At 33.5% G+C, this 26,559-nt stretch overlaps 2 protein-coding genes across 2 annotated transcripts; both read left to right on the forward strand.

The window, feature by feature from the left end:
- The first annotated feature begins 4,021 nt into the window (after positions 1-4,021).
- On the forward strand, positions 4,022-7,636 carry LOC114326877 (uncharacterized). Its single transcript, XM_050649513.1, has 2 exons — positions 4,022-5,038; positions 6,686-7,636. Exons 1-2 carry the CDS (start codon positions 4,022-4,024, stop codon positions 7,634-7,636), a joined length of 1,968 nt encoding a protein of 655 aa, XP_050505470.1.
- A 300-nt stretch (positions 7,637-7,936) lies between these two features.
- On the forward strand, positions 7,937-25,896 carry LOC114334307 (NADH dehydrogenase [ubiquinone] iron-sulfur protein 3, mitochondrial). Its single transcript, XM_028284346.2, has 2 exons — positions 7,937-8,355; positions 25,413-25,896. Exons 1-2 carry the CDS (start codon positions 7,997-7,999, stop codon positions 25,825-25,827), a joined length of 774 nt encoding a protein of 257 aa, XP_028140147.1. The 5' UTR covers positions 7,937-7,996; the 3' UTR covers positions 25,828-25,896.
- Positions 25,897-26,559: the final 663 nt, after the last annotated feature.

Genomic DNA, 26,559 nt, shown 5'->3' on the forward strand with positions numbered 1-26,559 from the left:
TCAGAACATACTTTTTTATTCCAAACCACATTTTAAATAACAATTTTCCAATATTGTAAAATAAATAATACATACATGATAAAGATACTTTTTACTGATCAACTTTACTTGGATCTACAGACCTAGCGAGTCTCGTAAATTCCACGGCTTTGCGCCACGCTTCACGCAACCGTATTTGCGTACTTGTGTTTTGAGTTATGTGCGCTGGTCGCTGGTCGAGTGGAGTTATAGATAATTTACCAAATTTAAATACAGTGGAACCTCGATAACTCGGATTAATCGGGACCGCGGCCGATCCGGGTTATCGAAAATCCGGGTTAGCCGGAGAGCATTGTAAAAATTAATAAAATACGGTATACTTATAGATAAAGTCCGTTATATTTAAAATAACATGAAATATATATGCACAGTACACATCTAACTAACTTACCTATTATAGTTGTATATTGTATAGAGTATAGCATATACAGTATAGATAGAGTATTGTTCATTTCTAGGTAAAAAAAACTCAGTCAGTGTTTCGGTTACGTGTCAATTTCGTCTGCCATCGGAGCGATGTTATGTTATTTAAGAACGTGGCTCTTTCATTGTTTAAAGTTTAAAAGACCATTGTTCTAAAAATAATTTTTTAAAAGACAGTTGAAAATAAATAAAGAATAAAAGGTGCCTGTTGTTTGCGATAGCCCGATAATGGATAATGATCGTCACTCTGTCGCCGCTACCGCCGTGTGCCATGAGTCATTTTTACGGTATAGTTCAAATTACGAATACCCATTATCTCTCAAATATTATATTATGGTCCAAGCCAAGTTTTATCAATGAAACTCGATATTTTTAAGACATTCCAGAAGCGGCTACAGATAAAATGTTTTAACATAATACATACATTTTAATTGTTGAAATGTTTGTCTGATGAAAATCGGTCCGGGTTAGCCGGACCTCCGGGTTATCGGGGGCCGACTTATCGAGGTTCCACTGTATAATCGTTTCTACTGATTCATTATTAATATAGTATAATATGTATTATTGCTTTCAAAATATACTCAAATTGTATTTTTATACATTTATTACACATATTATTTTATATAATAATTAAATTCACTATAAAATGTCATTTATATTTTATTAATAGCTAAATAATTTAAAATTTAGTTTGACATTCACGAAGTGTCAAACTCAAATATAAATAATAACATTTGCTTTGCTTAACAAATTCAGATTAAAAAAGTAGCCTACTTCCTAATCAAAGATTTCAGCTGACGTAGTGCCTGGTAGGAGATAACCGGATTGTGAAGTCACATTTTAGATTTTGAGGTCGATTATCTCGAAGATGGTTAGAGATATCGAAATGCCGTTTTCAGATTTGGATTCAGAAGACAAAACTACATAAGAATCCATCGATACATCTGCTCTAAGTATTGCAGGAGCGGTAACGCAATAACACACAGACTTTTGCAAATTTATAAACGAAAAGTTTTCGTTGAAAATTTCGGACAATTAATGTTCAGAAATCATTTGTGGCATTTTTAGGGCCGGTTGTTCGAACGCTAATCAACATTGATCACTATCAAATACTTAATTACTGTCACAACTGTCAATGTCAACTTTGGTTGGGTTGCCGAAAACATAATTATTGATGACAATTATAAAATTAGTTAATCAATTATGTTAATAATTGTTATGTTAATTGACTAACTAATCTCATAATTATAATTAATTATGTTTTCACCAACCCAACCAAAGTTGACATTGACAGTTGTGACACTAATTAAATATTTGATTGTGATCAATGTTGATTAGCGTTCGAACAACCGGCCCTTAATGTGTTTGTGTGTGTTTTATTTTTTTATTATTTTAATTTTTGGCACTGTTTTAATAAAAATGTTTGAGAAGTAGTAAGTATAAATTAGTTTAATGTTTAAATAAAATAAAAAGTATATTAATTTCGTTTATAATCATATATAATCATATAATAGAAGTATAACTTCTTACGTGCGTACAAAGTACACACACATTCTTTTTTTATTAATTTCTCTGAAAGTCGGCAACTTACATTGTAAGAATAGTCGTATAGCCACTAAAAACAAATTTTCATTCTAGATGTCAATGATAAAAAAGAAGAGGAAAAGAAAAAGGAAAATATTGGCCCGCAAAAAAACTTAACGGCTTCAAGGGGTTTTTTGTCAGAAAAATCTTAAATCATCGCGTTAAAATTGTTATAAATTAAGTAATTATACTGTAGATATAGTTAGTTAGTGTTTGAACATTAATTTAGTAGTTAAGTTAAAAGTTAAAACGGGTTAATACGTTAGTAGTGAATAAGAAATACTAAGGACTTTTCTGTAAGTTTTGCCTTTATATAATCATAGTAGCAGTAGTATAGTAGAGTAGAGGCTGGCTTAGGAGATGGACACAAACTCTCCCGGCCCCCCTGACAAAGGGGGCGGGATCTATGCTTTGCTTTCATTGAACTCGCAAATTTTTTTAAATTCCATTCACATGCTAGCCCCGAGACATAAAAATAACATTAATTTAATAGAAAAAGAACTCTGTGCTTTAAAAAATAAATTCCAAAACGATCAGATCATGTTAACAGAAGTTAATAACTTATCATCTAGGATTGAAAATATTAGTAGAAGAAAAGTTGAATACAAGGACACTGACTTCGGCCCATTCCTTATTATGATAGAGAGTGACAAGGAAAAAGCAGGAAATATCCATCCTATGGATATTGGGAAAGTATTTCATACAATGGGTACGACTGGAATTAAAGAAATTAGTAGAAAAGGCATGAATAGAATTGGAGTAATTTTTAACACCTCCAAACAGGCAAATATGGTACTAAATAGCACAGAAATCCTTGAGAAAGGATTTCTTGCTTATATACCTCAAAAAATGCTAACATCAAGGGGTATTATTAGAGATGTAAGTATAAATATTTCAATGGAAAACATAGTTAACGACAGTAAATTACAAAAAAACGTGAAAATTATATCGGCCAGAAGACTTAACAGAAGAGTTTTAGATAGCAATGGGACCGTTACATACATTCCAACAGGAACTGTACAACTACTCTTTGACGTAAGAACTCCCCCTAAAGAAATAATCATATATTCAAACTTGGTAACAGTAGATCCATACATCCCTCCTGTACAGCAATGCTTCAAATGCCTGAGATTTGGGCAGTCACAAAGACAGTGCAGGGGAAAAGCAAGATGCCCGAAATGTTCCGATGAACATACAGTACAAAGCTGCACAGTTTCTGTACCAAAATGCCTATACTGCGATCTTGATCACCTTGCCACAAATAAAATTTGCAAAGAATTCGAAAGGCAAAAAAAGATAAATGAAGTAATGGTCTTCCAAGATCTCACCTTTTTTGAAGCTGCCAAGCTGTTTCCCCCAATTAAGGAAAAACCAGAGAATTCGAAAATGTTTCAGAGGAGAAGTAGGGATTTTCCTTCTTTACTATCCAGCTCACCCAGAGCATTTACTCAAGCACTTCAAAAATCCCCATCCTCCACTCCCCATTTCCAGAGTCAAAGTCATGTGGTCCCAGTTAAAAGGAAAAATAAAGTAATTCTTAAAGACATTAGTTATGACAAAGAGGCGCATAAAGCTTTATTAAATGAGGATCTAAGCAGAAATTTACCTAGATTACCGGTTTTAAACAAATTAAATGATTCACAAAAGTATACGGGATCACAAGTCCCAAGTTTTGCACTCTTATTAACAAGCAATCGTGTACATCCTCAGGATAGTGTATTTTCAAAAAACGTTGATTTAACCTCTGATAATAATATGGATTTTGCAGGTTTTGATGAGTCACATAATACATCTAATTTTAGTAAAAGTAGTGTTGACTGAATTTTCATTTATTTCTTACAGATAATATAATATATTATTTTTTATATTAAAAAGAAAAAATAATAATAGTAACAAATTATATATATATATAGTTATGATATTTAATATTTTGCATTGGAATATTAATGGTTTCTTTAACAATAAGCAAGATCTAATGGTGTTTCTTAACGAATATGATGTTAATATCGTTCTTCTAAATGAAACACATCTGAAATTTTCACAGCACTTGCATATTCCCAATTTTTACTGCTATAGGGATGATAGGATTGATGGATGGGGTGGAATAGCTGTACTTATTCATCAGTCTCTGGCAGCTGATAGGATAGACATTTCACATATTCACTTGCCTGAAAAATGGCAGGCTATCATTATCAAATTTGAAAAATTTTTTATTATAGGATCGTATAAGACACCAGATGTTCGTTTTCGTAAGGAGATCTTTAGAGAATTGGTTCAAATGTGTGATAAACCGTTTTTCTTCATAGGTGACTTGAATTGCCAACATTCTTTATGGGGTTCATCATCTAACAATCCGAACGGCAATCGTCTTGCAGATCTTTTGGAGGAGGATAACTTGTGTTTTCTCAATACAGGTGAGGCGACAAGAATCTCACCGCCTGACTCAAACAGTGTCCCTGACGTAGCTATAGCATCTCCAGGTTTGGCTGTGGACTGCCTCTGGGAAGTTTTTCCAGAGATAGGAGCAAGTGATCACTTTCCTTTTGTAGTGTGTTACGGGCAGGATAGAAATAGTCCCCAAGGAAATGACCCTCTTCAAGATCGCAGTATCTTTAATGTGAAAAAAGCCAATTGGGAACAATTCAACCAATATATTGAGTCTAACATTAACAACATCCCTAATGAGTCTTACACAGATTTTCAAAACCTAATATTAGACGCAGCAAACAGGTTCATCCCTAAGAAAAAGCGTGTTAGATTCCATAAACCACAATTACCTTGGTGGGATGAAGAGTGTTCAGTTTTAATTAAATCAAAGAGGGAGGCAGTCAAGAAGTTCAAACAGGTACCTTCTTTAGAAAACTTCATTAATTTTAAAAAAATTAGGGCACATTGTAAAAATAAGGAACTTAAATCCAAAAAGAAAAAATCATTTGTTGTGTTTTGTTCCACAATTTCACCTGATACTCCAATATCAGTAATGTGGAGAAAAGTGAGAAGTTTCCATAAGGCTTTCACTAAAGCCTCAGTTAGAACTCCTAGTAATTCATCGTTAGGGGAGGAAATGCTTTGTTCATTGACTCCACCTGTATTTGAGGACATTGCGTCTCACCCAGTGAAATCTAATACTATCGAGTGTGAACTCTTCACTTTAAACGAACTTTCATTGGTTTTGGTTGAACGAAAGGATACTGTGCCGGGCCAGGATGGTATAACATTTTCTATGTTGCAACATCTTCCAGAGTCAGCAATCAAGTTCCTGTTAAAATTTTTCAATTTATGTTTAAAGGAGGGAATGCATATTCCCACTCAATGGAAATCACAAACAGTGTGTTTAATTCCCAAACCCAATAAAAATATAAATTGTCTTTCGGGCTGGAGACCAATCGTTTTATCATCGTGTGTTAGTAAACTTTTAGAGAACATGATAAAAATAAGGTTAGATTGGTATGTAGAACATTTTATGATCCTATCGCCTTTCCAGACTGGCTTTCGTAAAGGTAGAGGGGTGTCTGAAAACTTAATTCATCTGGTCAATGAAATCTCAATGAATATCTCAAAAAGGAAACCAGCCGCTGCTGTTATGTTAGACATTTCTTCTGCATATGATAAAGTGTCAATCATCCAATTATTGGACGCTTTGGGAGATCTCAATTTGCCATTGTTCCTTATTGAATTGGTTAAACATTTATTGACTAATCGTTTGGTGTCTGTTCGTGATCCCATTTCCTTAAATCTGCTAGGACCAAGAACTACCAATGTGGGCCTTCCTCAGGGTTCCCCTTTGAGTCCAGTACTATTTAATATTGTCATCAATATAATCTCATTTTGTGTGCCAGAGGATGTTCTAATTACTCAGTATGCAGACGATGTTGCCCTCTATTGCTCCGGTAACAGCTGGGTGGATGTTGTGGAAAAATTAAATGGTGCAGTAGAAAGTATTTCTAATAAACTTCATGATATGGGAATGTGTCTGTCATCTAGCAAAAGTCAAGCAATTTTTTTTGATAGAAATAGGAATAATATTCCGAATTCACTAATATCAGTAAATAACACACGTTTAGATTGGAAACAAGAAGTTTCTCATTTGGGAGTTATTCTAGATAGTTCCCTTTCTTGGAGAAGTCAAATTGAAAAGATGGCATTGAGGGCTTCCAGTGGAGTCAATATTATTCGTTGTTTGTGTCGAACTTGGTGGGGAGCACATCCTGCAACTTTACTCACTCTATATAATGCATACATTAGATCACATCTTGACTATGGATCTATTTTTCTGGGAGGTTGTGCACGTTCTCTACTTGCAAAATTGGATAAGGTGCAGTATAGAGCTCTTAGAGTGGTAGGGGGATTTATGAGGTCTTCTCCAGTTCATATAATTTTGTCAGAGTGTGGAGAAACACCGTTAGATCTTAGAAGAATATGGCTAGCTTCTAAATTCATTTTAAAAGTAGTAGCCTATGACAACCCAATATATGCCTCAATTGAGCAATTTCACAATGTTTTTCTGGGTTACTTTAGTTTTTGGAGAAGAAAATATTTCCCACCAATACTGGCTGCTTTCCAGAATACTTTACATGAAATTCATGAGGTAGCACATAGCTCCTTATTTCCTTGTCACTCCTTTCCACTTAATATTCAGATTTCTCCTATGGCTTATGAAACTGTCAATATGGGCAAAGAGGCAAATAACCAAACCAAGTTTATGGAATGGTACCTCAATAACTGGTCAGAATATAAACTTATTTTCACAGATGGATCCAAAGATAAACAAGGTAATGTAGGTATTGGGATATACCTTACCGAGAGAACACAGTTAACAGCAAGATTACCATCCGCTAATTCAATTTGCTCAGCAGAAGTATTTGCCATTAAAAAAGCATTAGAGTTAATCCAACAGAATAATTTTACAAAGTGCCTCATCTGTAGTGATTCTAAAAGTGCTCTAGAAAAAATCACAAGACCAAGCTACAAGGCGGCAATAGACTCACAAACTCTCCAACTAAAACAAAAACTATGTGAATTTGATGAACAACAAAGAGAAATTAAATTTGCATGGATTCCAAGTCACACTGGAATTATTGGGAATGATAGAGCTGACCATCTTGCGAATCTTGGAATAAAGCTGCCTATTAGTGAAGAACCAAAGGCCCCCTTTAAAGATTTTCAAATTAAATATAAAGAAAATCTATGGATTGGTTGGGAAAATCGTTTCCAACAAATAGGACAGGCAAAAGGAATTACTTATTGCTCACAAGTTACAGTTCCATATAAAAAGGCATGGTTTACAAAATTTCCCAACCTGGGGAGAGGTATAATCACACAAATGTGTCGTATGAGAAGTGGACATTGTAGTGTTCCTGTACATTTATTTAGATTGAAGGTAGTGAATTCAAACCAGTGTTTATGTGGCAGTGTAGGAACTTTACAACATGTTTTATTGGAATGTACTAGGTTCCAAAGAGAGTCCCAGTTGCTTAGAAGGGAACTAGAACGTGATCCGACATTAACTGATGTGTTGTTTAAAAATTTAAACTCAAAGACATTAATCGCAGTGCAAAAGTTTTTAACATCAACAATGACTCGTGTGTAGCTTGCTTAAAAACTTTAGACTTTATGCTTGCTTGCAATGCATGTGCTTTGTGCTTAGTGCGGTTTTGCGTGGTAGTACTAGACCATTAATAGTAGAACTTTAGTTATGGAACTTATAAACAATTACAAAGTTTTTTTTTTAGCTCTTAATTATTTCAGATTCAGGAGCTATGAGCTTAAGCCCAGATGTACCTCAGGTACGGCTCTTGAATATTCAAGTCTATATTCACGGATCCTGGCCGGATAGCCCTAGTAGCTAAGGCCATTCAAATGAAGAGAAGAAGAAGGAAAATATTGTAGGTTAAGTAATTTATTTGACATATTGGATAAAGTGTTAGGTAACAATAATAATCGTCTTAAAATGTATTTAAGGCCACTTTTATCCCAATTGGCTCGCAATAAGCCTTTGCAAACATCTCTAGTACAACATGCCAGCCGAACTCTATCAACCGAAGTTGACAGCAAGACAGAAACTAGGCCCACAGTAAGAAAACCCAATTTAGTAGCAAGATCATCACTCACCGATTTTGGTAAATATGTAGCTGAATGTCTGCCGAAATATGTGGAGAGGGTACAAATAACCGCTGGAGATGAGTTAGAAGTTTTGATTGTGCCTGAGGGAATTTTACCAGTGCTGCAGTTTTTGAAAGATCACCACAATTCCCAATTCTCAAACTTGGCTGATATTGCTGGTATGGATGTACCATCTAGGCCATATAGGTAAGACTGGTCACTAGTCCATTGATTCAAGCTACAATCCTGATTATAATATCCATACTGATATAAGTAATGTATATGTTACAGTTCAAGTTGATTCTCAATTAGAATTGACTCCAACTAGTTGGAGTCAACTCCAACTGAAACGAGCAGTAAAAGTTGATTTTAAAAATTTAAATCAACTTTTACTAGTTGGAGTTGACTCTTCCTGGATCGATTCAGTAAATGTTGATTACACGAGAATCTCAAGTGCATTTTTGATGAGTGTGAGTTTCTTTGTTTTGACCGTTTCAACTACTTATTAGTACAGTCTGTAACATCGCCCCCGTTAGGTAAATTATTCTGATTCGATTCTTTGCACAAACTTACTCAAAGAAATACATCCGTATAACAAATACACAGGGTGTCACGCGGTACTGCGGTCAAAAAATTGTTTAACCAATTTTTGTTAATCAAATTCACAAAAATAATTTTTATCTACTCAATAGTAGAAATATTTCATATTATGTAAAGTAAGGTTTTATTGTGTGAAAATTGTAAATATAGATACATGAAGGGTTTAAAGTGTGTCTGAAGTAACAATGTATTTTAAATGGGTTTTACTTTTTCGCACTGTTTTGTAGCGCACTTTCATATAATTAAACATCCTTTCACCTTCGGGAGGAAATCAGACACGCCCTTGCAACGGCAACTGAAATGCTCACAAAACAGCGACCACGGAGCAAAGATGGATGACAGAGGAAATATTGGATTTAATGGATGAAAGAAGAAAATGCAAACAGCACAAAGCAATGCACAAAGTATTAAATAGAACCATTAAACAAAAAATAAAAATTGCAAAAGAAAAATGGATAACAGAACAATGTGAATAAATCGAAAACTTATATAAAAAACATGATGACTTCCATCTGTATAAGAAACTCAAGGAATTCACAGGCACGACATACTCACAAGGACCAAATAATCTAATCAATGCAGAAGGCAAACTGATTTCAAGCCCTGAAGAACAAATAAACATGTGGGAAGACTATATAAAGGAATCCAATGTGATACTTACTGGCAAAAGCACATATTTTTCTGCTCTGTTAATGATGTACAATTTAAGTGATATTTATTAGTGTTTAATGTGTCGTTTTGTATCAAAAAATACGTAAAAGTTCAGACCCTATTAATCTGTAAGTTATCTTTCATTTTTATTAGTGAATGTTCCAGAAATTGCATTTATTTGCAATTAGAAGCACATATTCTCCTAATTGAGTTCAACAAAAACTTAAGTACTCTTCATAAAAAGTTATCAGTACTTCTACAAATAATATATTTTGAAGATAGGCCAGTGCTTGATCTAAACTTTTAAATATGTCATGCACAAAATGTTTGTTGGATGTCAGTGGTGGTGAATATTGGGTTTGTGATGGTTGCAGTCAAAATATTCATCATCAATGTGCCAATCTGACTGCATCAGAAATCAGGGTGTTGGAGTTGAAGGGTAGAAGAGTCCTTAAACTTTTTTGCGAATCCTGTGAGGATGGAATTAAAATGATTCCTATGATGAAGAAACAAATAAGTTCTCTTGAACAAAAGGTGGAACAACTTATTGATAAACTTAGCTCACTAGAGCTGCCTAGAGATAATAAAGCCACAGATCTTGATACCATCATCCAGGAAGTTGAAGAACGTAAATTTCGTGAGAATAATATTATTATTTATAACCTTCATGAAACCAACTCTAGCACAGCACCAGCAAGAATTGAAGAAGATATGAATAAAGTTAAACACACTTTAAGCGTGATTAACCCCAACATTCAAGTTAAAAAAGTCATTAGACTTGGTAATGTCAAGAATAATATGTTACGTCCGCTTAAAGTAGTCCTGGAAAATAAGAATGTAGCACTGTCAATTTTAAAAAATAAAAATAAACTTGCTGCATCCAATATTAAGATTAGCTCCGATTCTACCTATCTACAGAGAAAGTACCTAAGTGAACTTCGTACTAATTTGGCAGATAGGGTTTCAAAAGGTGAAGAAAATCTTACCATTAGGTACATTCGTGGCGTTCCAAAAATAGTAATTCAGAAAAAAAACTGAATTCCAGGGGTACCTCCCACATTGTGTCTGCTGAACTAACAGTGTATTATCAGAATGTTAGAGGAATTAGAACCAAGCTTACTGCTCTTGAAGAAAGTGCTGCTACAACTGACTATGATGTGCTTATATTTACTGAGTCGTGGTTGTGTGATGGTATCAGTAATGACGAATTGGGACTTTTAGATTTTAATATATATCGAAAGGACCGCTCTCCATTAACTAGTGATAAAGTAATTGGAGGGGGTGTCCTTATTGCAGTTAAAAAATGTTACTCATCGAGGTCTATTCTGTTACCACATGTTCACTTGGAGGAACTGTTTGTTGAAGTTTGCACTCTGAATGAATGTTATATATTTGGTACAGTTTATCTTCCTCCTAATTCAGCCTTAATATCCTATGAGAATCATTGTATCAGTATATAATCTGTCTGTAACAATTTTCCTGAACACAAGTTCATTCTAACAGGAGACTACAATCTGCCAAATAGCGAATGGTACCATGATAAAAGAGGTGTCTTTAGTAATAATAGTAACACTGCTACTGATACTTTAGTTGATACTTTTGCATTTTATAACCTATTTCAGCTTAATCACATCACAAATTGCAACGGAGTTTTACTTGACCTGGTTTTTGCTAATGATAATGAAAATGTAACAGTTGAAATTGCTAATGATTATTTATTGCCTTGTGATCGTTATCATCCTGCGTTATCTATTTCTTTAGCTATTAAAGATAATATGCCTGAGCTTCAATATGATAGTTTTGCCTTCAATTTTAGGAGAGGAGACTATGTTGCTCTTAATATGTATCTTGCTAGTATCTCCTGGGAGAATGTTTTAGGTATTTGCAGTGATATTAACGAGGCCACGGAACTGTTCTACTCCATATTGCAGTTTGGCATCCATTGTTCAATACCACGTGTAAGATTAAAAAATCCCAAATTTCCTCGTTGGATGACTAATGACCTAAAATCATTAATATTTAGGAGAAAAATTGCTCATAAGATATATAAACAAAAAAAATTCTTGGGACGATTATCTACTTTTCTCTTCCTTGAGAACCACATGCAAAGAATTAAGCAGGTCATGTCATGATATTTATATAAGTCAAACTGAATCTAGAATTAGTTAAAACGTAAAGCACTTTTGGAAGTTTGTTAACAGCAGACGCAAAAGTAATGGTCTACCAAACACTATGTTTCTTGGAAACACAGTGCTTAATAATGGTGCGGATATTGTTAATAATTTTGCGCAATGCTTTCAAAATATTTACAGAGTAAATGATGATTTAATTGAATTGACCTTAGAATATGAAAAAACAGTGAGTCTGAATTCTTGTAATGTATCTATTGAAATCATATTTGAAAAATTAGCCAATTTAGACATTTTTAAAGGCTCTGGACCTGATGGAATTCCACCCATACTATTAAAAAATTGTAGATGTACTTTAACCCGTCCCTTATATTTTCTGTTTTCTCATTCACTTGATTCAGGTATTTGTCCAAGTTTGTGGAAATCTAGTTTTATTGTTCCTATTCATAAATCAGGTGACAGGAGTAATATAGCTAACTACAGACCAATAAGCATTCTTTCTTCTATTCCTAAAATTCTAGAGAGTATAATATGCGACTCTATTAAAACACCTTTATGCAATGTACTAATTGAAGAGCAACATGGTTTTCTTTCAGGTAGATCAACTTCTACAAATCTTTTACTTTTCACGCAATACATATCTGATGCTTTGGAACGGAGACTACAGGTGGATGCTATTTATACAGATTTCTCCAAAGCTTTTGACACTGTGAATCATAAATTGTTGTGTAACAAGCTTAAAGCTATTGGATTTACGGGCAATCTGTATAACTGGTTATGTAGTTACCTAACTAGCAGAATACAACTTGTCAAAATTAAACACTTTCAATCTAGTGAAATTTCCGTAACATCTGGTGTTCCACAAGGAAGCCACTTAGGGCCTTTCCTTTTTAATATATTTGTTAATGACATTAAATCTCAAATTAACTCTAAATTTCTGCTATTTGCTGATGATTTAAAAATCTATAGAATTATCGAATCCGTCTTAGATTGTGAAAAACTTCAAGATGATATTAACAAAATTATGGCATGGTGCAATTGGAACCAAATGAGCATTAATGTTGGAAAATGTCACTTTATTAGTTTCTGTAGAAGAATTAACAACCTCTTTTATAATTACAAATTAGCTGAAGAACCACTGAAGGCTGTATCAACTGTAAGAGATCTAGGTGTTCAATTAGATTCCAAACTAAATTTTTGCGCTCATTTTGATTATGTGAATAACCAGGCATTTAAAATGTTAGGCTTCATTATTAGAACTTCTAGATGTTTGCATAACATTAGTTCCATCAGACTGATTTACATTTCCCTAGTTAGATCTGTTCTTGAGTATTGCTCAGTTGTTTGGTCACCCACTTATGAGGTCCATATAGCCAAGCTTGAAAAAGTCCAAAATAAATTCATTAGGTACTTGAGTTTTAAATTACACAAACCTTTAAGTGACCATTCCTACTCAGAAATTAGAAATAAATTAAACCTTCCTAGGCTATCTTCCAGACGGATGTATGCTGATGTTTTGTTTCTTCATAAAATACTGAATTCAAAAATTAATTGCAATGATTTACTGTCTCTAATTGACTTTAATGTTCCCTCTAGAGTTACTAGAACATCCCAAAATTTTGCAATTAAATTTCATCGCTGCAACTTTGGTAGGCATTCTCCGCTGAGTAGAATCATTCTAAATGGAAATAGAATAGACCTGGATTTGTTGCTGTGCGCTTCGGAAAATGTTTGTAGACAGTGTTTAAAAAAAAATTTGTAATCTTATGTGATTTATATTTGTTATTTACTTTGTATTATTTTAATATTTGTTTTTTCTATATAGCTACCTCGCCAATTTTTGTCATACATATTTACTATATCTTTATATTTATTGTATCACTAGATAATTATAATATTTTGTGTATATGTTACAGTTCAAGTTGATTATCCAGTTGGAGTTGACTCCAACTAGTTGGAGTCGACTCTAACGGCTGGTTTCAGTAAAAGTTTCAGTAAACATTTACTAGTAAAAGTAGACTCCAACTAGGAAAAGTATACTCTTCCCAATGCCATTTAGTAAAAGTTGATTCTGATTCACACAAACAGCCGATTCTAAAAATTAAATTAATGTTACTGAATATGTTCAAATTAGTCTAGGCTGTATCGTCGTCCCCGTTAGTGAAATTACTCCGATTCGAATTTTTTGCACAAACTTACTCAAAAAGAGGTCCTTATAACAAATCTACTGGGTGCCAGGCAGTACCTTGATCGATAAATTGTTTAAACAATTTTTTTTAGACAAATTCACAAAAATAATTTTTTCACTTCGAACAATTTTTTTTAGATCATTTGAGTTATTCTGAGCAAAAAAAGGTATTTTGTGATTTTTCTCTAAAATCGATTGTTGTCGAGTTATACGCGATTTAAAATTTGAAAAATGCAAAAATAACCATTTTCAAGGCTTAATAACTCGGTTAAAATCCATTATTATGAAAGTCAGAAAGTGACCAAATCAAAGTTTATAGCCCCCTGTACAAGATCCAGCAGAAATTTTTGTCACTATTTTATTACTAAGCTTTATCTTTAATTATTAACAATGAGCACTAAGTGCGTATTAGGCGACCGTCAATGGTGAGTGCTAAAGAGATGCACCATTTGGGCCGTTCAATGGTGAATCTCACTCGCACTCACATTGACGGCCGCCTCAATACGCGCTTAGCGCTCATTGTTGATAATTAGAAATAATATTTTATTAATGAAATAATGACAAAAATTTCTTCAGGATCTTATAGAGGTAGCTTTAATCTTTGATTTTTTTTAGTTTCTGACTTTCATAATATACAGTGAGCACGTAAAGGTTGGAATAAATTCATTTTCTCGAGAATGGACGATTTTAGAAAGAAATCCCGAAACAGGTCAATTTTTATTTTTAAATTACGACTTTTTGGCATATATACCATGGTAGTGACGTCACCCATCTGGGCGTGATGACGTCATCGATGATTTTTTTAAATGGGAATAGGGGTCTTGTGATAGCTCATCTGAAAGGTAATTCAATTCTCTATTCAATAATATAACTAATAACATAATTTTTTTATACAGGGTGCCCAAATTTTTTTATTTTTTTGATTAAATTTACTAACATAAAAAGAAGAATGCAAGTACTTTATTTAGTTCAAAATACATTTTACTGCTCTTATAAAACAGAATAAAATGTTTATTTGAAAAATAATTTTGCTTTTCGCTTAAATTAAATGTTCAAACTGTCAAGAGGAAGGTGGGTGGCTGCTTTAATACTGAATTTAAGCAAAAAACAATATTTTTATTTGTCAAATACACATTATTTCCTGTTTTCTGATAGGAGTAAAATGTATTATGAGTTAAATAAATTACACACATTCTTCTTTTTGTCAAAAATTTTAATTCAAAAAAAATATTTTTTGGACACCCTGTACAAATAATAATGTTAATGTTTATATTACTGAATAGAAAATTGAATTACCTTTCAAATGAGCTATCACATGACCCCTATTCTCATTAAAAAAAACGTAGATGACGTCATCATTCTAGAAATTAAATGTTACTGGAAATAATTATGTTCAAATTGTGATATTTATATTCTAGGCTGTATCGTCGCCTCCGATAGGTAAATTATTCCAGTTCGATTTTTTTGCACAAACTTACTCAAAAAGGGGTCCTTATAACGAATCCACAGGATGTCAGATGGTACTGTGGTCGAAAAATTGTTTAAACAACTTTTTTAAACAAACTCACAAAAAAATTCATTTAGGACAATTTTCTTTACATCATTTGGGTCATTCGGAGCAAGGTCAAAAGAGGTCTTTTGTGATTTTTCTGTAAAATTTATTGTTCATACTTGTTTATTGTTATATTTATTTCAAAATACGAAAATGACCATTTTCAAGGCTTAATAACTCAGTTAAAAATTATATTAGTCACCGAAAGTGACGAGAAAGTCACCGAAAGTCACGAGAAAGTCTGAAAGTCACCAAATAAAATTTTAACGACCCCCTACAAGATACTGAAGAAATTTTTGTTATTATTTTATTACTAAGCGGTTATTTTTAATTATTAACAATAAGCGCTAGGAGCGTATTGACGCAGCTATCAATGTGAGTGCGAGTGAGATGCACCATTTCACCATTTTGACATTTAAAAATTCAAACTTCTGTCAAACCACAAAAACACTTTTTTTGTAATTTATTGCTCACATGTCATCACCATAACAAGGCGAAAGTTCTTCTTCTTGTGGTGCTTTCTCCTTTAGTGGAGGTTAGCGACTACACTGCTAATCAAGGCCGGTCCAGTCTCTGATATTTCTATCCCATGAAATCTGGCGCCTACCGGGACCCCGTTTTCCTTCAATCTTACCCTGGATGGTCAGTTGCGTGAGGCGGTACTTTTCGTTTCTCATTATGTGTCCCAGGTAGCTAACTTTTCTGACTTTAATGATTTTTAGCAGTTCCCTACCTGTACCTATTCTCCTCAGAACATATTCGTTGGTGGTGTGGGTTGTCCAAGGTATTTTCAAGTCACTTCTATAAAGCCAGAGTTCAAAGGCGTCCAACTTGTTCATCAGTATTGTGTTGTGTCCAGGCCTCCGTTCCATACAAAAGTATTGACCACACATAGCAATGCAGAAAACGACATCTAAGGCTGATATTAATGCTACTGTTACAAAATAAGCTTTTCATTTTGATAAACCCCTGTCGGGCTACCTGTATTTTCGCTCTTGACTTCTTGTTTCTAATCAAGTTGATTGTTGAACCAGCAACCAAGATATTTGTACTGGCTTACGTATTCCAGCTGTTGGTGTTTCACATATTTATTGGAAGAGGTAAATTTTTGTTCCTTGATATTTTTATAACTTTGGTTTTCGCAGTATTGATCTTCATCCCCATTTTTTCACAACTCTCAGTATCCCTATCCAACAGTATCTGCAGACTATGGTCCGAATCAGTCATTAATACTGTGTCATCTGCATAGCGGATGTTATTTACTCTCTGACCGTTTATCCTGATTCCTTCTGAAGAGTGCGATAAAGAGTTCGCAAATATTACCTAAGAGTAAACGTTAAAAGTATGGGTGATAGCACACAACCCTGTCTAACACCTCGTTGTATTTCAATTGGCCTTGACGTATTACCATTGGTCTTTACGATTGCTGCCTGATTCCAGTAAATATCCTCTATAATTTTATAATCTTTTTTGTCGACTCCGATGTTGTTCAATCTTTCTATCAAGGTCTTGTGCGTCACCCTATCGAACGCTTTTTCAAAATCTATGAAACAGATAAAAAGGTCTGCTTGCTTATCTTTGTGCCAGAGTTTGAAGACATAATATTGCTTCTCGTGTCCCCATACCTTTCCTGAAGCCAAATTGTTCTTGACCGGTGACCTCATCACATTTTTTATAATACAGTAGAATCTCGGTTATCCGCCATAAATAGGCCGACGGAAGGGTGAATAAGCAAAAATGGCGGATAATAGGGAGCGTTAAATGAAACACAAGTTGAGCCCTTGATGATTTCCAGTCTCCGATAGGAGTGGCACAAGAAGAAGAAGAAGAGAATCAGTTTAATTTTGACTGACATTGGACATTGTAGATATAATGATTTAGGATGAACGAAAAAAACTAGCGATTTTCATCTGACATGCTGATGTATCTCGTTTTGTTGCTGCCAATACTCGCCATCTTGTAGCATCATAATATCGACAGCTCTTTCTTCTTGTTGCTCGGAATGCTCGGCTTATTTTATCTCATCTTAAAAAATTTTACTCATTCTTTAATATTTTCAAAGTTATATAAATTTGAAAAAAAATTATTACTTAAATGGAGCGGCGGATAAAACGGAACGGCGGATAAATGAAGGGCGGATAACCGATACTCTACTGTATATTCTGTTCTGTATGATACGCAAGAAAAGCTTTAGAATGTTATTTAATAGACTTATAAGGCGGAAATCCTGGCATAATTTGGCATTCTTCTTTTTAGGTAGTGGTATGAAGACTGATTCAAGCCATATTTTAGGGATAGTCCCTGTATTGTAAACATTATTAAATAGTCCAAGAAGAAGGTCTAAGTTTTCTCGTTGATTAACTTCAACAGCTCAGCTGGTTTTTTATCTTTTCCTACAGATTTGTTGTTTTTTAGTTGACGTAGAGCATATTCCAGTTCGGACTTCAGTATTGGACTTTAGTCGTTAGTCGTTAGTCTTCCCACATGTTTATTTGTTCTTCAGGGCTTGAAATCAGTTTGCCTTGTGCGTTGATTAGATTATTTAGTCCTTGTGAATATGTCGTGCCTGTGAATAATTCCTGAGTTTCTTATACAGATGGAAGTCATCATGTTTGTTTATATAAGTTTTCGATTTCTTCACATTGTTCTGATATCCATTTTTCTTTTGCAATTTTTATTTTTTGGTTAATGGTTATATTTAATGCTTTGTACATTGCTTTGTGCTGTTTGAATTTTCTTCTTTTATCTATTAAATCCAATATTTCCTCTGTCATCCATCTTTGCTTCCGTGGTCGCTGTTTTGTGAGCATATCAGTTGCCGTTGCAAGGGCGAGTCTGATTTCCTCCCGAAGGCGAAAGTTAAGGATGTTTAATTATATGAAAGTGTGCTAAAAAACAGTGCGAAAAATTAGAAGCCATTTAAAATACATTGTTACTTCAGACACACTTTAAGCCCTTCATGTACTGCTATCTATATTTACAATTTTCACACAATAAAACCTTTACTTACATAATATGAGATAAAGTAGATAAAAATTATTTTTGTGAATTTAACAAAAATTGGTTAAACAATTTTTCGACCGCGGTACCGCGTGACACCCTGTGTATTTGTTATAAGGATTGTTATACGAATGTATTTCTTTGAGTAAGTTTGTGCAAAAAATCGAATCAGAATAATTAACCTAACGGGGATAACGTTACAGCTCTACTAATAAGTAGTTAAAACGGTCAAGACAAAGAAACGCACACTCATCAAAATGATCAAAAATGCACTTAAGATTCTCGTATAATCAACATTTCCTGAATCGATCCAGGAAGAGTCAACTCCAACTAGTACAAGTTGATTTAAATTTTTAAAATCAACTTTTACTGCTCGTTTCAGTTGGAGTTGACTCCAACTAGTTGGAGTCGACTCTAACTGAGAATCAACTTGAACTGTAACATATATATTAAATTGGGTGGTACCCCGTTAATAAATAAATAAATAAATAAATAAATAAATAAACTCTTCTATGATATCAGAGAACCTCCTACATTAAATACCGAAAACGACGAAGGTCTTCCAATACTGAAGTCCGAACTGGAATATGCTAAACGTCAACTAAAAAACAACAAATCTGTAGGAAAAGATGAAATACCAGCTGAGCTATGGAAGTTAATCAACGAGGAAAACTTAGACCTTCTTCTTGGACTATTTAATAATGTTTACAATACAGGGACTATCCCTAAAATATGGCTTGAATCAGTCTTCATACCACTGCCTAAAAAGAAGAACACCAGATTATGCCAGGACTTCCGCCTTATAAGTCTATTAAATAACATTCTGAAGCTTTTCTTGCGTATCATACAGAACAGAATATATTATAAAAAATGTGATGAGGTCACTGGTCAAGAACAATTTGGCTTCAGGAAAGGTATGGGGACACGAGAAGCAATATTCTGTCTTCAAACTCTGGCACAAAGATACAAAGATCAGCAAGCAGACCTTTTTATCTGTTTCATAGATTTTGAGAAAGCGTTCGATAGGGTGAAGCACAAGACCTTGATAGAAAGATTGAACGACATCGGAGTCGACAAAAGAGATTCTAAAATTATAGAGGCTATTTATTGGAATCAGACAGCAATCATAAAGACCAATGGTAATACGTCAAGGCCAATTGAAATACGAGGTGTTAGACAGGGTTGTGTGCTATCACCCATACTTTTAACGTCTACTCTGAGGTAATATTTGCGAACTCTTTATCGCACTCTTCAGAAGGAATCAGGATAAAAGGTCAGAGAGTAAATAAAATCCGGTATGCAGACGACACAGTATTAATGACTGATTCGGACCATAGTCTGCAGATACTGTTGGATAGGGATACTGAGAGTTGAGAAACTCTCAGTAACTACTGAGAACGGGTTACTAATCGCGGCAGGTAAAGTAACATTCTTCTTTCAATACAACAAAGTGTTACTTTACTGCCGAAAATGAGAGCAAATGAGTACAATAATGAATGATTTTAGTGACGTTTGGCGATAAACAATGATTTTAAACAAATTCGCAAAAATAATTTTTTCACTTCGTACAATTTTTTTTTAGATCCTTTGGGCCTTTTTTTCTAAAATTGACTGTTGTCGAGTTATTAGCGACTTAAAATTTGAAAAACGCTAAAATAACCATTTTCAAGGTTTAATAACTCGGTTAAAGATAATTATTGTGAAAGTCAGTGCACGTGGGTTCGAGCCCTGCCAAAGACAAACCATTTTCATTTACAATAAGGACACGAGCCGTCTCACCGTGCCTCGGAAAGCACTTTAAGCCGTCGGTCCCCCTAGGCTAGTGTACATCGACTCTAGTTACTTGAAACAGGGTTAAAGATGTAATTGGCGCCGGAACTGTCCGAAAGGCGAAAATGCCATACGATATTATATATTATGAAAGTCAGAAACTAAAAAAAATCAAAGATTAAAGCTAGCTTTATAAGATCCTGAAGAAATTTTTGTCATTATTTCATTAATAAGATATTATTTTTAATTATCAACAATGAGCGCTAAGCGTGTATTGAGGCGGCCGTCAATGTGAGTGCGAGTGAGATTCACCATTGGACGGCCGTAATGGTGCATCTCTTTAGCACTCACCATTGACGGCCGCCTAATACGCACTTAGCGCTCATTGTTAATAATTAAAGATAACAGCTTAGTAATAAAATAGTGTCAAAAATTTCTGCTGGATCTTGTAGAGGGGTCTGCTGGATCTTGTAATAAACTTTGATTTGGTCACTTTCTGACTTTCATAATAATGGATTTTAACCTAGTTATTAAGCCTTGAAAATGGCCATTTTCGCATTTTTCAAATTTTAAATCGCGTATAACTCAACAACAATCAATTTTAGAGAAAAATCACAAAATACCTTTTTTTGCTCAGAATAACCCAAATGATCTAAAAAAAAAATTATTCGAAGTGAAAAAATTTTTTTTGTGAATTTGTCTAAAAAAAATTGGTTAAACAATTTATCGATCAACATACTGCCTAGCACCCAGTAGATTTGTTATAAGGACCTCTTTTTGAGTAAGTTTGTGCCAAAAATTCGAATTGGAGTAATTTACCTAACTGGGGCGACGATAAAGCCCAGACTAATTTGAACATATTCAGTAACATTTAATTTCTAGAATCGGCTGTTTGTGTGAATCAGAATCAACTTTTACTAAATGGCATTGGGAAGAGTATACTTTTCCTAGTTGGAGTCTACTTTTACTAGAAAATGTTTAATATAAATCTTCATTTTATATTTATAATCAAATTTTACTGAAACCAGCCGTTAGAGTTGACTCGAACTAGTAAAAGTCAACTCCAACTGGATAATCAACTTGAACTGTAACATATACAAACCTAATACCTAAGGGTTTACAGTTTTTATGTTTTTTGTTATACAACTATACACCACTTTACAACCAGTTATTTCACAAACTACTTGGTTTGAATTTTAAAGCTACATGTAAATATAAATATAACCACCATCAATGGACCACGCTTTGGACATGTATGCTATCCAAGTCATTTATTTAAGATAAATGTGATTGTAGACGATAATTGCAAACATTGCCGAAAACTTTTTAATCTTGATCATATCTTTTTTGAATGTACTAAATTTGAACAGCATTCAAACTCTATACAAACTTGATCAAATTTACTATGTATCCACCATTCAATATTCAGCCTCTGCTGACTACAGTCATTATATTATGTCAGACACATGCACGGTTCTATAAGATTTGTACGTGAGCATGGAATTTTTTATGATCATGTAGAAGTTTAGATTTGCATCCTTTGTTTATCCTAAATGTAACACACTATCAGTGATCCAGTATTGTCTGTCTACTAAACATACTAAAAAACTTGGTCAAAATCTATATTTTTGACTTAAGACCTCTTTACTTATCAGTACAGATATAATATTGTCGCCTTAATACTATATCTTGATAACTTGAAATTAGTAGTTCTGAGATAAACGGGTTTAAAGATTTTAAAGATATTTGTGCTGTTACCATGATGTTGGTAAATACGGAATTCACTATGCAGCTCTAAAAGCTGTTCCTTGACTTTTTGGCTACTGATCTATTTAGGAATACGATGCAAATTTGTTTTCCAATATGGAAAATAATATGAAAAATTAAAGTTGTCAACTTTTAGCACTACCATAACTTAACATTTGGTACTGTTGCATGTTGTGCCAAGTTGCGTCCAAGTGAACTTTTTAACAAAACTAATATTTTAAGCATTATTTTGGTGAAAATTAGCCCTCTGCCATGGGGGTTGCCAGATCTGCTAACAATTCTCGAATTTTTGCATTAACATGAACCGAATAAACTGATAGCAATTATGTGGTAAGCTCAATAGTTTCAAAAAAACACGTGCTACAACTAGATAACTAGAGTCAGCTAGTTGTAGCATTCAGTGTATGTCGTATTCACAATTATTTCGATTAAAAAGTAACTTGATAACTTATCTTGAGTTTTAGTACATACTGAATATTAGAGGCATTTGAGTTTTATCAACTTTTGTCAATCGTAAATAAATACTTAACCCGTTTGGAGCGAGTTATCAAGATTTTACACAATATGGAGGCAAGTAAAATACATCTTGTGAACTAGTTATCTCAAAAACGTCAATTTTGGAGTTATCAACTTATAGTACTAAGGCGACGATATAATATAATAATATACAGTATGGTGCAAATGAAAGGAATAAATTCGTTATTTCGTAAGCCAGCGACTTTAAGAAAAAATCCCAAAATAGGTCGATTTTTATTTTTTAATTATGATATTTTGACATATTATGTCATACTAGTTACATCATCTATCTGGGCGTGATGATGTAATCGATGATTTTTTTTAATGAGAATAGGGGTCGTGTGCTAGCTCATTTGAAAGGTTCTTTTTGATCCTCTATTCAGTAATATCAACATTTACATAATTATTTATACAGGGTGTTAAAAAAATAGTGTGTGTGTACTTTGTATGCACGTAAGAAGTTATACTTCTATTATATGATTTCAACGAAATCAATATACTTTAAACAGTTTCTCTACTACTTTCCAAAAATTTTTATTAAAACAATACCAAAAATTAAAAAAATAAAAGAATAAAACACACACAAACACATTGAAAAATGCCACAAATGATTTCTGAACAATAATTGTTACCAAAAATTTTAATTAAATACGTATTTTCTGAAAAAAATTATATAATAATATACTTACAATCATAAAATCTATAAAACAAATAAAAAAATGATATAACTTGCATTGGGCTTGAACCTACTTCCCGTGTATCCCGCCGTACGAGAGTCGAAGTGATTTCAAACTGCACCACCTTCGCGTATACGTCATGTGGGAATATACACAAACTGAACAACTTTTTGACATTTTGTTTATATGAATTTTTATTAGTTTGATTTTTGTCGAATTAAAATACAACAATATATAGAGTAAGAAAACGATACATTAGATGAAAATTTGTAGAAAGTTTGTTCGTAATCAGATTATGTAAATTAAAGCATTGCCTACTAGGGGTATAGCATTGCAAGTACTAGGTAAGTACATTATTTTTTTTACATTTTCCAAATAGGTATGAAGATAATTTTTTATTGGAATACAACTGAAGCATTTAGAATTACGTACCTGTGGCTTTTCAAAACTATTTAAAAAGTCACTATCATTATAAATTTGATTTTATTTCTGTCCTCACAACAATAAAAACTAATATATTATACAACATTTTTGTTTACCGATAACCTCCATATTGAACAATTATTGACAGATAATACCAAACTGTCGGTGTGCGCATGCGCGCAGATCAATATAAATTCACCCTCAATCTCAATCGAGTCTAAAGCAGTATAACTTCAAAAATATTTTAAATTAAATTATTTGCCAAAAAAGAAGAATGTATGTAATTTATTTAATTCAAAATACATTATACTGCTGTCAGCAATTAGAAAAAAAAAATATTTATATCACAAATAAACATTGTTTTTCGCTTAAATTAAATGTTCAAATTTCCAAGAGGCAGGTGGATGGCACGAGCTGGCTTGAAAATTGAATTTAATCGAAAAGCAATGTCCATTTGTGAAATAAACATTTTTTTCTGTTTTCGGGCAACAGTAAAATGCATTTTAAATTAAAAAATTACATACATTCTTCTTTTTTTTGTCAAATGATTTAATTAAAAAAATTTTTTGGACACGCTGTACAAATAATTATGTAAATGTTTATATTACTGAATAGAGAATTAAATGACCTTTCAAATGAGCTAGCACACAACCCCTATTCACATTTAAAAAATCATCGATTACGTCATCACGCCTAGATGGATGACGTCACTAGTATCACATACATGCCAAAATATCATAATTTAAAAATAAAAATCGACCTATTTCGGGATTTTTCTTTAAAGCCACCGGTTTACGAAATAACGAATTTATTCCTTTCATTTGCACCATACTGTATAATGAAGGGCATATCATATCTGATCTGCAACAGTAGGTACTGGAAAATTTTACCCTAGTAACTATTATAATGGGGTCTGTCAAACACTGTACTCAAATTCCTTGCTGCTAAGACCATAATAGGTGTCATCAACAACTATATTAAATAGTTTGGTGACGGAACACCCCTTTGAAGGCACCCCATAGTTGCCTTCTGATTTAATGCACCTTCATATATATCTGCGGATATTATTCTGCTCTGAAGCATCTGAAAAATCCAATTGTATGCTGTGTTTTCTTCTACACCAGTGCACTATGCATTGACTCAATGAACAGTCAGAAAATGAAATATTACCCGTGAACGATCATATCAATCACATATTATTCAGATTATTAATAATCTCTCTCTCGTTTTGCTATTTATGGAAAATACAGCAAATACAAAATATGTGATTGATGTGATCGTACGTTGGTAATCTTTCATTTTTTCGACTGTATGTATTATCAAATGCACCTTCTGTGTCTAAAAATGCAATAGGGGCGACTTCTGGTATAAACTCCTTTCAAGTTCTGACATCAGATTGGGCAGCTTCACCTGATTTCCCATTAGCTCTGGTTCAATGGGTATTCATTTTTTTTCTTAATACATATATTCATTCAAGACTTTTTCCATGGTTTTCAACATGAATGAAGGCAGGCTTATAGGCCTGCTTGATTTTGCCATGGTGTAATCTGCTTTTTTTTTTTGTTTGGAAATGTATTCCAGATCTAAATATTTGAAATCAGGGGACACATAATTATTTTCTGTCCTTAGAGTAGCCAGTATTGTATGATTCAAAAGTTTCAGTAGCCCATCTGACCTTGTGAGGGCCAATGATCACATCAGAGGTCAGCCAATTATTTCTGGTTAGGCTAAAGTCTGCTTGGTGATTAGTACCACTATTCAATTGCATCAAGCCTGAGAAGTGAACACTTAGAAGATCCTCTACACACTCTACATTACAGCCTTTCTCTCTGTGCCCATATACTTCCCATTAGCAATATAACTGACTTTATTGTGTTTATTAATGTTATCTCTTTTGAGGATTGTTACTTAAACAATTGTTAAACTCCATTGCTATTACAAAAGATTTAGATTTAGTTCAGATTTTATAAAGCATTTTTTACTTTTTTCAGATTTGAAATTATATACAACATCCTGTCCCTCAGATTCAATTCAAGGATTCGAGTGAAAACTTACACAGACGAGTTAACCCCAGTTGAGTCCTGTAATGACATTTACAAAGCTGCCAATTGGTATGAAAGAGAAATCTGGGACATGTACGGTGTCTTCTTCTCAAATCATCCAGATTTAAGAAGAATCTTGACCGATTATGGATTCGAAGGGCATCCCTTCAGGAAAGACTTCCCTCTCAGTGGATATGTAGAAGTGAGGTACGATGATGAAAAGAAACGAGTCGTTGTTGAACCCTTGGAATTAGCTCAAGAGTTTAGAAAGTTTGAGCTGAGTGCACCTTGGGAACAATTCCCTAATTTTAGAAATGCAAATCCCGCTTCAGAAGAAGTTGATATATCTAAGGATAAGAAATAAAAAAATTGTATTTAATTAATTATCTGTATATTTCATAATAGACATATAAAATATAAGCCTTGTTTATTTTTTGATTGATTTATTTACATATTTCACTAAGGAATGGGACATTTTTACTAAAGAATAGGATGATAAACAGAATTGAGGGGGTAGGGGCAAGATCTTGGTCCAATGCTATTTAAATGCATTCATTTTTTCGAATCCTGAGAAAACCAATAAGTATTTTTGAAAAATTTAAACGCACAATGAAGGATTACATTATTACCGAGGGCCGAAAGTCTTTGAAAACTTCTATGTTTATTTTAATAAGAGATGAAAAAAAATTTAGTGTAATTTTTAATTAACAATATTTTGTCCTATAAAATCTTTTTGTTTATTCTAAGGGACTTTCGGCCCTCTATAATTATGTAATCTCTCATTTTGCGTTTAAATGTTTCAAAAATAATTATTAGTTTTCTCAGGATTCGGAAAAAATTAATGCATTTAAAGAGCATTGGACCAAGATTTTGTGCCTACCCCCTTAAGTGGCGAATAAGAATAAGGAATAGCGACCCCTGAAAAGGGAAAAGGTGGGGGAAAAGAAGCATAGGCGTAACCAGGATGATCCTAGGGGGGGGTTACAACTACTGGAAGGTCTCTGAGGGCTATGGTGTTAAGCGTATAGAGCTCAAAGTACATCCCAATGGGGGGGGGTTAAACCCCCCTGGTTACGCCCATGAAAAGAAGAAGACT

This window comes from Diabrotica virgifera, chromosome 4, assembly GCF_917563875.1.
Source record: "Diabrotica virgifera virgifera chromosome 4, PGI_DIABVI_V3a".
Taxonomy (NCBI): domain Eukaryota; kingdom Metazoa; phylum Arthropoda; class Insecta; order Coleoptera; family Chrysomelidae; genus Diabrotica; species Diabrotica virgifera.

Coding starts and splice junctions, on each gene's coding strand:
- LOC114334307 (XM_028284346.2), top strand. CDS start 7,997: ATGTATTTAAGGCCACTTTTATCCCAATTGGCTCGCAATAAGCCTTTG. Junction 8,356..25,412: donor GTACCATCTAGGCCATATAG/GTAAGACTGGTC, acceptor TACTTTTTTCAG/ATTTGAAATTATATACAACA.
- LOC114326877 (XM_050649513.1), top strand. CDS start 4,022: ATGGTGTTTCTTAACGAATATGATGTTAATATCGTTCTTCTAAATGAA. Junction 5,039..6,685: donor TATCAGTAATGTGGAGAAAA/GTGAGAAGTTTC, acceptor CTTAATATTCAG/ATTTCTCCTATGGCTTATGA.